This window comes from Battus philenor, unplaced genomic scaffold, assembly GCF_028537555.1.
Source record: "Battus philenor isolate CCGP_79_NKW_IND1 unplaced genomic scaffold, ilBatPhil1.0.hap1 SCAF_1, whole genome shotgun sequence".
In the NCBI taxonomy this organism is placed as follows: Eukaryota; Metazoa; Arthropoda; class Insecta; order Lepidoptera; family Papilionidae; genus Battus; species Battus philenor.
Window position 1 is genome coordinate 1,330,001 of NW_027181661.1, and position 13,267 is coordinate 1,343,267.

Genomic DNA, 13,267 nt, shown 5'->3' on the forward strand with positions numbered 1-13,267 from the left:
CTCTCAATTCAAGACTAGGTTATATTAAGACAGGTCTGTCATTATCGGGCCAATGTAAAATCGACCTTATACAATTGCATTAATAAAGATTAAAATTGATTAATTTAAAAACAGTGAACCAGTTTGGTAATATAGATTAAAAAAAATATATCGGTGAAACATAACTTGATAAAATTATAGTTTAAATCGACATATGTAGACTTAATTAATTGGAGAGACAATCCTTAATTATCCTATAGAATGGCATGAAGTGGATGAAGTGACAAAAAATATTGCTTGGATTGCTATTTATTGCCACTTCATCCACTGCTAATAGCAGACTAAGTCGAAGTTTGGTCCACTCAGGCAGACTTTTTTTAACCCTTGTTTTTCGCGGCGTCTCGTATTATAACATACTTCCTGTGTCGTGGGCATATGTACTATTTTTATTTTTACATAATATATTCGACCGTCTAGGCGATCTACTAGCTCCGAGATGTTCCATGAAGATAGGTTACATAAACAAATAAAAAACCATCTAATGTGTCAAAATACAAGAAATACAAAACATTGTATTATACAATCATTGACAGGTTATATATTATAGAAAAAAGAATGTGGGTCTACTTAATAAAGTAATTGTAATATTAGTGAAAACATCTAACATTAATATCACGTTAATAGCTAATGATTGTTATCGTTTAGTATCAAAGATAAAAAAGATTAGGGAGGGGTGTATTAGGGAACAATGTTACGCATCCTTTAATACCAACAGCCGGCACACGGGCGGTGTCTTTAAAAACAAAAACTATAGACCAGATAAATTTATATCGAATTCTCGATATGTGACACTGTTTTTTTTTTAAAAACGTTTACCTACATTGGCGTGGGTTATAAGATGTCACTTTGGGACGAAACGTAATTCAAGAGCGTTTAGACGAAAGAAAAAAAAAGGAATACCTTACTTAACTTTCGTGTGTTATTGTGATGTGACATTTTATCTCCATAAAAACGAATGTTCACTCGTACTAGTTAATATTACTCATATATAAATCAAAACAATCATTAGTCTATCTCAAAACACGATTGTAAAATTTTTATATCATCAAAACTATAAAATTAAACGTTACACATTCAAGTAAAACCGAATTAACTTAATCAATGAACTTGACCAATAAACTTTAAGGGCTGTACAAAAAGGAGACCAAATTAAAAGACATTTATCTTAATAACAACAGAGATATAAACGGATAGTGATGGATGGAAGGGACATTTCGAGGCAGTGGAAAATGAATCACGACTATCTTGGCCCATCTAGTAGGCAGCTATACAAATTATTGATTCTAATCGGTGTCTGTAAAGCAATATGTATCCTAAGAAAAATTCAATCGGTTTTAAATTAGCATGCATTTTACTAGATGATCAATTATATGCTTCTCTAAATGTACCAGGAAATCTAGGAACTTTTGCTTAAGGATTCCTAATAATACATTTTACGATGTTCCAGTTCAATTATCAATATTATTATCTATAGCGATCTCTTGTTTTATGACAGTGCCGCAGGATTTTATAGAAACTGGAATAAAATTATCCTTCATAAAGACTTAGCACTTTGAGAATCCCAAACGCAAACTGATCTGAGAATAAACTACAACAAAGACATTTGGGTATATTTTTTTATAATCAATTTAAAAAGTTTCGTTTAAATATTTAAATATTTCTTTAATATAATTCAGCAATTGTATTTATTAGCTTATTGTCAAAAGAGTGCAAGAATTAGTTTATATTACTTTTGATTATATTAGAAGGTCCGGAAAGTGATATTGTTTCTGTCGATATTTGTTTGTCATTTGGTAACTCATTTCGTACTTGGAAAATGTTGTATATTAGATGGCAAAAGGTTGTATAACGAAGGTAGAATATATTGTTGATTAGAAATATAAACTTGTTAACAATGTAGTCGTGTGAATTTGACTTAAGAAAGCGACATTACTTTCCATTTCCTCCTAATATTTATTAACCAATATGTATGTATTTTTAAGATTGATAAGTTCCCGTTCCATATACTTCACTAACCAACCATTACCACCTGAAAATCATTCGTAGTTAACTATGTTTGTCAACTGTTTAATTCGTAATGTATTTCATCATACATTTAACAGTTTATCCTCGATAACGAAGACCAAATTTGATACTTTAATGATCAGCCAAAAAGGCCGGCTTTGATAAAAAGCTAGATGTACCTGTTCAAAGTCCACGAACTTTTTTTTTATCTATTATTCTTTAAATTCAGAACGTCTTTAACGGAATTCGTGTCATTGGTTCCTATTTCGACGGGATTACTTTTTTTATTCCTTTACACGTTATTTAACAAATAGATCGTCGGGATCCCCTTATGGCAGGCCGGGGCTCCAATATTCAGTTACACGGTTTAACACTTAAAATGGCTTAACGACGTTAACGTATCCTGCGGGTTACGGGTTAAGAGAGAAAGAAAAAAAAAGAGAGAAAAAAAAACGTACTACTCCGACAAAAAGAGAATACCTCTCGGTGTTTGTTTTTTAAAAGATGTCTGCAGGAGATAAGGCGGCACTTTAATCCCGTCCGATATTTGAAAAGGATATGACTACGAGTGTGTGTGTGTGTGCGTGTTTTTTTTTTTCACTCCTTCGACTTTATCTAATAAGTACATATATGTAAACTTAAGTGATACACTGTTTGGTGCAGTTTTGTTTTGGCATAGTTTTTTATGCTATTATCTGTTTATTTTTTTTTAATATTTTCAGTACATAGCATATCGAGCATGCATAGGAGATCAGCAAAAGAACTGAGATCACTGACTTAGTTCGAAGAATAGTTTGTCTGAAGTGGCTCTTCTGACCAGTGGCACTTCTGACCAGGCCCTCACTAGGTAGACCGACGACATAGTACTATAGCACAAGACCTATCTTTGGAAGCCGATGCCTTGCAGGGCTTAAAAGATGAAAGATACCAAGCTACTACCCCAGATCTTTCATTACAACCATTACAACCTTAGAACGCCCACTGATAGACAAAGCCTCTCGCATAGACTTCCAATAAAACCTGTTATAATAAGACAAGATCATTTAGGGTAAGAAAAGGACCAATATTTAGCCACTTCCGCACATGCAGTGGTAGTCACGCAAATGCACCGCCCGCCAGCCCGCTGATAAATGCGTATGCGGCAAACAATGCGAATCACACAACCGCCACCGCCAAATTACTCAACACGTGTTTCACCCCTCCACGGGGCATCTTCAGGAGTTATGTTACACCGATTAGTGCCAAACACAGAGTCTTGGTACAACAACTTAGTACCCTCCAAGTTAAACCTTTAGTCAAATCGCCTTTGTAGTCAGGCTTGAGAAAACAAAATTACAAAAATTACAAAACCTATATCGAGTCGCGAACATGTGAGTCGCTTGGTTACAACCCCAACGCATGTAACATGCGATAAACTCTAGCTTCTAATAATCTATTACTTTTAGGTATAATTTGATATCAATCGCTCGAAGTCGACCGTTGTAATAGGTTAGTTATGCGTACTCAATAAATGTTTCGTACCATATTCGCGATCAAAGCGGCGTTGTTTCCATTACATTTCTGTACCGCTTGTTTAATCGCGGAAGTACTTGTAGGGCGGCCAAACTAAAGGGGCAATGGATGTGAAGTGGTTAATTATTAACGCTTATGAGTGGTTTTCGATATCTAGTGATATAAGGAAGTGTATACTTAAGATGTTTACGTGATCAGTATAGAATTTTAGATTTGATCTAAATCTAAGACTCGAAACACACTGTTATATAATTTAGTTTCATAATATACGTATTATAATATTCTTTGTCATAGGGAAGAATATACATTTTCTACCTCATATAATATGGATGTATATCCGTATAGGAAAGAGACCAATAACCCTCCAGCTAAGTCATGAAATAAAAAGTATCTCAATATCACGGGGAATCCCTGGAAACGGACACGCAAAACTGATCACCGAAGCGATCTTTGGGTGAAGCCTAAACCTTGCAGTGGGCGCTTAAGCGGTCTATTAATGAACGATAAAAAAAAATACAGTACGGATGTGTGGTACCCCAGCGGTGGAGTACTGAGATTAGAGATCGGAGGTCACTAGTTCCATTCACAAGTTACAAACATTATAATTCACACTATTGCGACTGGTCATAAAAAATTCTAGATGAACACCAGTGTCCTCTGCGTACAATAATACCACACTACAATCGCCAACCCACCAATTGTGGCATATTTATTATTCCAACTTCACTATACTATAAGCGAAAAATTGTATTAAATATAAACAAAAACTTCTTAATTACGGTACCTTATTAAATAAGCATTGACTAACTTGAAACGAGAAGTTTACAAAATGTTTAGATTTAGAAAAATTATAATTAGGAACTAAATAGTTGGTTTTAATCGTATTAAATATCACGATTTATATAGTTACTTTTAAAATATAACTGTTTAATAATCTCGCAGAAAATTACATGAAAAACATTACGTAATTATTACACATTGATTCGTTATGATATTGTAATTTCATTTATAGTACAATCTGTACAAATATCAACTGTTTTAATTTAAAAAAAGAAACAACCAACATTTATATATAAATATATATGTATATATGTATATATATTTATATATATATATATATATATATATAATATTCAATTTATGCTGCAATAGAAATACAACTGAAATTGTTTCCCGTCGGATAATTAGTCGGAAATATCGCTAAGTATAACAATTCCTTAATCGATAACAAAACGATACGTTCACAATACATCCGCATTCAATGCAACTCTTGTTAATAAAGTAAACTATGTTATTATAACTTTAACAGCAATGGATATTGTTAATCTTATTAGCGCATAAAACGGTCTCGTTCAGTGACTTTAGTGGTAGTATTTCAATGGTCGGCTTTGATAAATAAACCGTCCTCCGGCTATGATGTATTATACAACAGACACCCGTATAGTTCAAATGGATTGAAACCCCTTTAAGCGCTGGCGTGAAAACGCCCATGCCATGTAAATAACATCTTTATTTCTATTGCCATTAGGTCCAAATTTATAATTAAAAACCTATACCTAAATCTAACATTCACCTCGTATAAACAGTAGGTAATTTAGCGATCGATTTTAATAATACTAGAGGTATGTAGGTCTTATTTACAAAGCCTGCAACTTCATTGCTAAGAGAATTATCACGAAGTGTACATACAGGATGATTTGTTACAGGTGTAAAAGTTCTTAGGGGTGAATTTATAGTACATACCACTTAATGATGATATACCCAAATATATATATAAATATATAATCGCCAAGTTTGTCAGTCGCATTGGGTATCGCAGTGATATTATGGTAAGCATAGAACACTGCTGCCTATCATCTAGTAAATTATTTGTGAGCAGCAACAGTCGTAATTATATAAGATTGTATAATCGAACCCGCGACATACGATCGTAAGTTGCATTCGTCTACCGCTGAGCTACTTCTCATCAATCAATGATTATACAAGTAACAAATAAAGTAATTTTATATTGTTAAAAAAACTGTAGTAATGCCAGAAATTATTGTCCGCATTCTAATAAAGTTTAAGAGATATCTTTGTATAAACAGGATGGTTGAAAATAGGCGTATAAGATATAAAGCTTGCTCACAAAAGAGGTATACATTCACCCCTTTAAAGATTTTGATTAAGACAGAAAAACCTAAAGATCGATTCACTTTTTTATTTCCTTTTAAATATAGTTTACAGGTTATTATTTGTTCTAAATAAAACTGTAACGGTTAGGTAAGAAAATATCCAAAAATACCAACGTAATTACGTACGTAATAAAAATGTTTTTATAATGTACAAAATAATCAGGCCAGATAATTAATACGAATATTATTTCTTCTTTTCACATCATCATCTTACAATATTAAAACGGACGCTTTTGGACACGTTAAACCAGTTACAAATAGTAACACGAGATAAAGGTAGTGCTCACCAAAAACTTAAAGAAATCCAAAAAATTGTTAAAAAAAAAACAACAAAACTAAACATACGTGAAAAGATTAGTAGCGTTCTATTTTCAAATATTTTTTTCTAAATATTCTTGACAAACCAATTTTCAAAATTTTGCAGTTTCACAAACTTTATAAAAAAAAAAAAAAAATTTTTAATTTTACATGTTACACCAAAAATTTAAAAAAATATTTATCGTTTTCAAATCATCACCTCACGAAATTAAAATGAAAACTTTTGGTCCCTTTAAACCAGTTGTCAATACTCGCATGAGATAAAGATAGTGCTTTATCACAGAAAAAAAAATCCAGAAAAAAGTAAAAAATCACAAAACTACAATTTTCATAAGTTAAATCTACAATGACTTGATTTTTAACTAGCCGCCATTTTGTAAAAACATATTGCAGAATCGTGAAACATACGTGAAAAGATTGGTAGTGTTCTATTTTCACATATATTTTTTTAAATATAATTGACCAGCCAGTTCTTAATACTTACAGCATCCCAAACGTACGATATTAAAAATCGAGCGCAGAAGTTATATAGCATTCGATTGAAAGCTAAATTTAAGTAAAAAAATGTATAAATTTGTTTTTGATTTTACATATTAAGATAAAAACGTAAATAGCGTATAGCAGGAGAGCTTATAAAAACGAATGTTATAAATGTCATAAAAATTATGCTATAGTTTTTAGGGCACGCATAATTATAGCATTTGTTTTTTTTTTAATAATTGTGTGATCCCGAAAATATGTTAATACAAAGAGAACTATAAAGGATATTCCATATTTAAAATTGCATTATAATCAAAATTATAACTTCGTCTAATTTTAACCAACCTTATTCAACGCGTGCTTAACAATGTTAGCAAGAAACATCTTAATTTACTGCCTTATCTATTTATTTTATTTCTATTTTATTACATCGGTTTTTTATTTTTTTCCTTGTTACGAGATTTAGGTTTGACGTAGATTTATGGGACATAAAAGCACTTCAAAAAAACTAAAAAGAATTTTAGATCTTAAATCTAAAAACGCAGTATAAGGTGACAACAGATATATGATTAAATTCATCAAACAAAAAAAAATAATATTTTATTTTTAAGCGAGTCTTGTAAAATTTGTTAATAAATATCTTTATCTACCTGGTAGGCCGGAACATAACTCGTTAGGTTGACACCAATGCCCTATCTCCCTCGGGGTCTCAACTCCTAACTCGCGACTTTGTCGTGACTGAGCAAGCTCACCTCCACGCCGCGTCGTCGTTGCAAAAGGTTACAATGTCTTACGTTAAAATTATCTCATGTCATCTACCGGGTATCGTGAACTAAAAGGCTTCTGTATTCAATGCGATTATGTCACTTAGGATTATTATAACACTAAAAGATTTATAATCCAATATAATGTATTCCTTCCGGTAATAACAATGGGCACACAAAAGTTTATATCATTTTAGAACGCTCGCAGGCAATCGCGTGGTATTTCCACGCACATAATCCTATTGAGGCCGTAACGATTGTTGGGCAGAAGGCCATTTTTCATTTCAATGACAAATATTTAGAAAGTTATTTATACAGGTTACCTCGCAAAGCTCAATCAAGGGCCCAGTGGATCGCTTTGTGAATTAAACGGATGTTTGGCCAGCGACCGCGAAGCTCAGGTAGTTCTGAGAATAAATCTATTACATCAACAATAACAATGTATAAAAGGCCATTGTGATCGCAAAGTTCCCGCGTATGATCGCATTAGTGCGTCGACGCGTGATCTCATTTCGCCGCGCGTACAGAAAGAGTTAAGGCGCGTACCGATTTGCCTATGCGCCGACGACGGGACCGCTACGCCCATTCCGCGCCCCCTTTAAACTCATTAAATTCTCGTTTATCTCTCGTCGAATTCGTTTCAGAACCACGTGAACGTGCCGCGTTGCATTGCGAGTTGCGTTTTGCTATGCGTACGGAGGCCTCCATTGTCATGCTATTGCAACTGCGAATGGTTAAACGCGCCATAAAGGCATTTCAAAATTTACAACTTACAGAGCACCATATCGACAGCCTCCAACAGTCCGCCGCCCGCGCAGGCCGGGGTGAGCGGGGGCTCGGGGGGCGGTGGCAGCGCCGCACGCCCCCCCTCGCCTCCGGCATCCGCCCCACGCTGCTGCGACACCGGACGTCCAATATTTCAAGACCCTATCACAGGCCAGACAGTCTGCTCGTGCCAGTACGAGTTCCTCAATTACCAGCGCCTGGCGACAGGAGTACCGCTGTCCATGTACAGCGCGCCGTACTCGGATGCCGCAGCCGCCACCGCCGCTGGCATGGCCGCCTACTTCCCAGCGCTCGCTGCCGACCAGCCGCCCTTCTATACAAACGCTGTGAGTATCAAACACTTTTCTTTACTTTTATCATGTCAGCCAACATTACAAACTATTATAATATTACTAGCTGATCCCGCAAACGTTTTGCAAAATAAATTAAAGTTTTTAATTAACAAATGTAAGATAAGGGTTGATCGTAGAGGAGTGAAAATTTTGGTTTGTATGTATTTTTGTATGCTGTATCATAATAAAATAAAAACCAAAAAAATTGTCTAAAAAATTAAAAATAAAATTTAGGGGTGGACCACCCTTATCACTTAGGGGTATGGAAAATAGATAGTAGCCGATTCTCAGACATACTGAATACGCATGTAAAATTTGGTAAAAATCGGTCAAGCCGTTTCGGAGGAGTTCAAGTTCGAACACTGTGACACGAGAATTTTATATATTAGATTTTTCCTTCCTTGATTTGAAGTTTAAAATTAGATATAAACAATCAAATCGTTCAAAAATACCCTTCACTTTCTAAGGCATTTTAAATTAGATTTGACTATACATCCAAAATAGACAGCGTAATGATATTGTTAAGACTTTTCCACTGTATAATATTAGATTCTGTAATATTAAAACAGTGGTTTGAAATAAATTATGGGTCCCTGATCATCTAATTTCTCTAGCAATTTATAGACACTAATCATATTTCTAAGTGGCGAAAATTTGGTGTTTATATTGCCTTGAAAGATGATTACAAGAGCGAAAAACAATGCACGGATGCTTTGTTAATATGGCCTTGCGCCAGGTCACTTAATAGAGCGTTCACCCAAGCGAATTAAACTTCTTCTCAATCTGGAGAAGAATTAATTTAAAAATGTATTTGTATATACATGCAGTGTGATATGCACATGTCGATTTAAAATGACACAATAATATATTGCTTCTAAAGTCAACAACGATGATAGCTTTGGAACAAAATTAACAAAGTCCGATGTAATATTAAATAAAAAAAGTTGTACACGACAGAATTTAATAAGGTGTATTGTATTCGATTGGAAGCTGCTTCCTTATTCAAAAGGATTAACCTTCCAGGGATGTATTCAAATATTTTTTTTAAGTCCCTAATAAAAAGTGTAACCTTCGAATAATTAGAATCGAATGTCAAAATAGTAAGTAACAGGCAATAAGAAACTTCCAGAGTGTTAAGTAGAATCAACAAGCTTATGAATACTTATAAATTAGAATTTTAATCGGATGACTTTTATGCCCGGCACCCAAAAAAACACCTACCTCACGGCTTTATATCTTAATACGTTTTAATAATTCCCATCCAGGTTATAAACATTTTAATATTATACGAACATGCAAACATGAGTTTTTACAATTCATAATTTACGATTCTGTTTTGATATTACAAGAATACATTCCGACACGTTAGTTGGAGTTATTGAAACAATAAAACAAAGCCTCGCTAAGCACCTTAGTACAGTCAAAACAATAATATAAAGTTCATTTACATATTATATATACTTACTGGCTGATCCCGCAAACGTTGTTTTGCAAAAAAAATATTTTTAATTTTCTATTTAAAAATAAGGGTTAATCGTAGAGGGGTGAAAGTTTAGGGTTGTATGTATTTTTGTATGTTGTATCATAAAAAAATAAAAACAAAAAATTTCGTCAAAAAAATAAAAAAAAATTTTTAAGGGTGAACAACCCTTATCACTTAGGGGTATGAAAAATAGATAGTAGCCGATTCTTAGACCTACTAAATACGCATATAAAATTTGGTAAAAATCGGTAAAGCCGTTTCAGAGGAGTTCAAGTTCGAACACCGTGACACGAGAATTTTATATATTAGATAAAAAGTATTATCGGTTTCAAATTTCATCATTTGCTACAACCGACATCGGTATGTTTAATTTTGAAAATTTATAAACATTACATATCTTCAATTCCTCGTTTTAAAATCTCCATACTACTAATTCCAGGCATTTACCTCCTATATAATGCCATAATACAATAAAATGGGAATAAATGCAAATTGTCTTCAATGATTTTATAACAGAAGCTTATAACTTGTCATGAATAAATATATCATATCCTTCTTGTATTAATTTTGAATCTTTAATTAGTTTCAACTATAATAGATGAATTTAGTCTATTGAGAAGTAGCTCAGCGGTTAAGAACAGAGACTTGCGAAAGAAGTTCACGGGTTCAACTCCCGGGATACAATCTTATATAATTTACACTTTGTGCATTAATTATATAGTATTTTTCTACACTACTCACAGACAAATTTTCACAGGATGTACAGGTGTTCTATGCGTACCAAAATATCACGTGATGATATATTTGTCAATATAGGAACAGTGAGTAAACTAAACCAGGCCAGAAACTCAATAGTCCATATATTAAATGAAATTTAGATTTAATGTGTACATTAAAATATTACATTGCCAATGAGAAAAATCTTTTGAATGCTGTAACAAGATTAATTATTTATTTTTGACAAACTTACAGCTAAATTAAAATAATAATTAAATTCGGTACAGTAAATATAAAATACTGTTTTTTTTTTTTTAATTCCATCATCAATGAATTGCAAATTATCGTCAATAAAATTAAAAGTAAAAATAAATTAAATATCCATATGACTATGAATATAGATGATGTTATTGTAGATATATCGTGATGAAATTTAAGATACGGATAAAATCAATTTATTCAAAATTCGAACCTTTGACAGGATTCTTATGGACTGTCAACTTTTTTTGACTCTTCTCTGCTTCGCAAGATAGCAAGTAGCCGAAAGAAACTTCACAAAAAAACCTTTTTTTATATAAAACCTAATAATAATCATACGAACACTTACTATTAGGTATTGTTTTTCTATCATAGCACGTGAAAAGACTATTTATGTTTCATGCTATAAATTAAAAGTAATTTATTAATCAAACAAAATACTAAATTGATCATTTCTATTACAAACACAAAAATATAAGAAATATTTTTACTTTCAATATAAAAGTTCAAAATGGGTTATTTGATCCGTTATAATATGTTTAATGTTAACAATATATATATAACCTTAAAATAACTACATAATTTTTGGTACATACGATATATTAAACGGAAGGCCTTTGATCAACATACTTCCGGTGATGACATACTCACATTACAATGGACTATAAGAAGACTTAAGGTCACCCAAGAACCTAAATCACCGACGTAGCTAGATGAAGATCCTGTGCATCCAGCGACTTCCGCGATCTTGACCATGTCGCCAGTCAAAAACCACTATATATATATATATATATATATATATATATATATATATATATTGTGATTAAATATTCGTTCTGAATAATACTGGGAGTGAAGAAAAAATTAAATCGTATGTTTTATTTTAAAAAAAAACATCACATCTTAAATCTAGGAATGTATCGACGTGAGGTAGCAATAAAACATGAATACGTTACTAAAGTCGGTGTGAAGATGACTTTGAATGATAATAATCGTAATAACATAAAAGTGGCCAGGTCTTTGATAATATACGACGCGCTGTAAAACTACGAAGGAAGGTGTTAAAAGGTAGATCCGTGAACGTGTCTTCGGAGATGATTCAATCATTCATTCAGATATGATCGTACATCATAGGTGGCGAAAGCGTTAAACCATCATCCTATAACATGGCCCCGTATTTTTTGTTGCTCCACCTTTTTTATATCCATCTAACCTCTCTGAATTTTAATACACTCTCGAATATTTTTTTTTTCATTTACACATTTCAAATCAGATTTCACTGCGATCCAGTATTTGTACATACATAAAAAATATGGAATCTTAAAAACCATTCGCACATGTGCGACGGCAACGCAGGAAGCGATGTCTAGAAAAAAAAATGTATAATTTATAGTTCAAATGAAACGTACACGAAAATAAATCTAGCCTCTTAACCGCTCTTAATCGATTTGTGGCCAGCTATCGTATATTATGCGCGCATTATGATATTTGAACGTTTAGACAAATTCAAAAATAAACTCGCGTAAGTTTTGATTGATCTCTTAACTATTAATAAACGTTTAAATATTATTTGACTACATTTTATTAGAACTAACAGTGGGATGCGTTTAAATGAAACTAAGATTAATAACACATTTTTATCTCAATTTTTCATAATGTATCAACAATTCTTTACCGTCTACTTTTATAGGTCGGATTTCTTAAAGAGCAATCGTCTTCAATATATTTATATATATTGAAGACGATTGCTCTTTAAGAAATCCGACCTTCTTTTTTCATTGATGCTGTTTGTAAAGAGAAATTCATCATATACTGCCAAGTAAAATACTCTTACAAAAGCTCTCTGAGAAATAAGACCGTTTATATTTATTATCGGTTAATACTGTTTGCCCGACGGCATTTAAAAGTTCATCGAATTAGATATAACAGAGCTCTGAAGTCTGTGTTGAATACTTTATTTCGATAGCTCTATCACATATTGCAAAAAACTTCTACAACAACTCTCAGAAAAATTCAGTCGATTCTTTTTATCATCGGCTAATATATTGTTTGCCCGACGGCATTTAATAGTTCATCGAATTAGATATAACAGAGCTCTGATGTCGGTGTAGAATTCTTTCTTTCGAGAGCTCCATTATATGTTGATAAGAAATACTTACAAGATCTCTCTTGAAGAGTCGGCGAATTCTTTGTATTATCGGCTAATATACTGTTTGCCCGACTGCATTTAAAGTTTCATCGAATTTGAGATAACAGAGCTCTGATGTCGGTGTAGAGTTCTTTCTTTCGAGAGCTCCATTATATATTGATAAGAAATACAAGAGCTCTCTTGAAGAGTCCGCAAATTCTTTGTTTTATCGGCTAATATACTGTTTGCCCGACGGCATTTAAAGTTTCATT

General features: G+C 32.8%; 1 protein-coding gene across 1 annotated transcript in view; it reads left to right on the forward strand.

The window, feature by feature from the left end:
• The window catches only part of mirr (mirror), an 88,461-nt gene that overhangs the window by 25,029 nt on the left and 50,165 nt on the right, over positions 1-13,267 (forward strand). Inside the window, exon 2 of the mRNA XM_068777601.1 lies at positions 8,068-8,403. Coding sequence (XP_068633702.1) covers positions 8,068-8,403 — 336 coding nt within the window. The remainder of the gene's footprint in view (positions 1-8,067; positions 8,404-13,267) is intronic.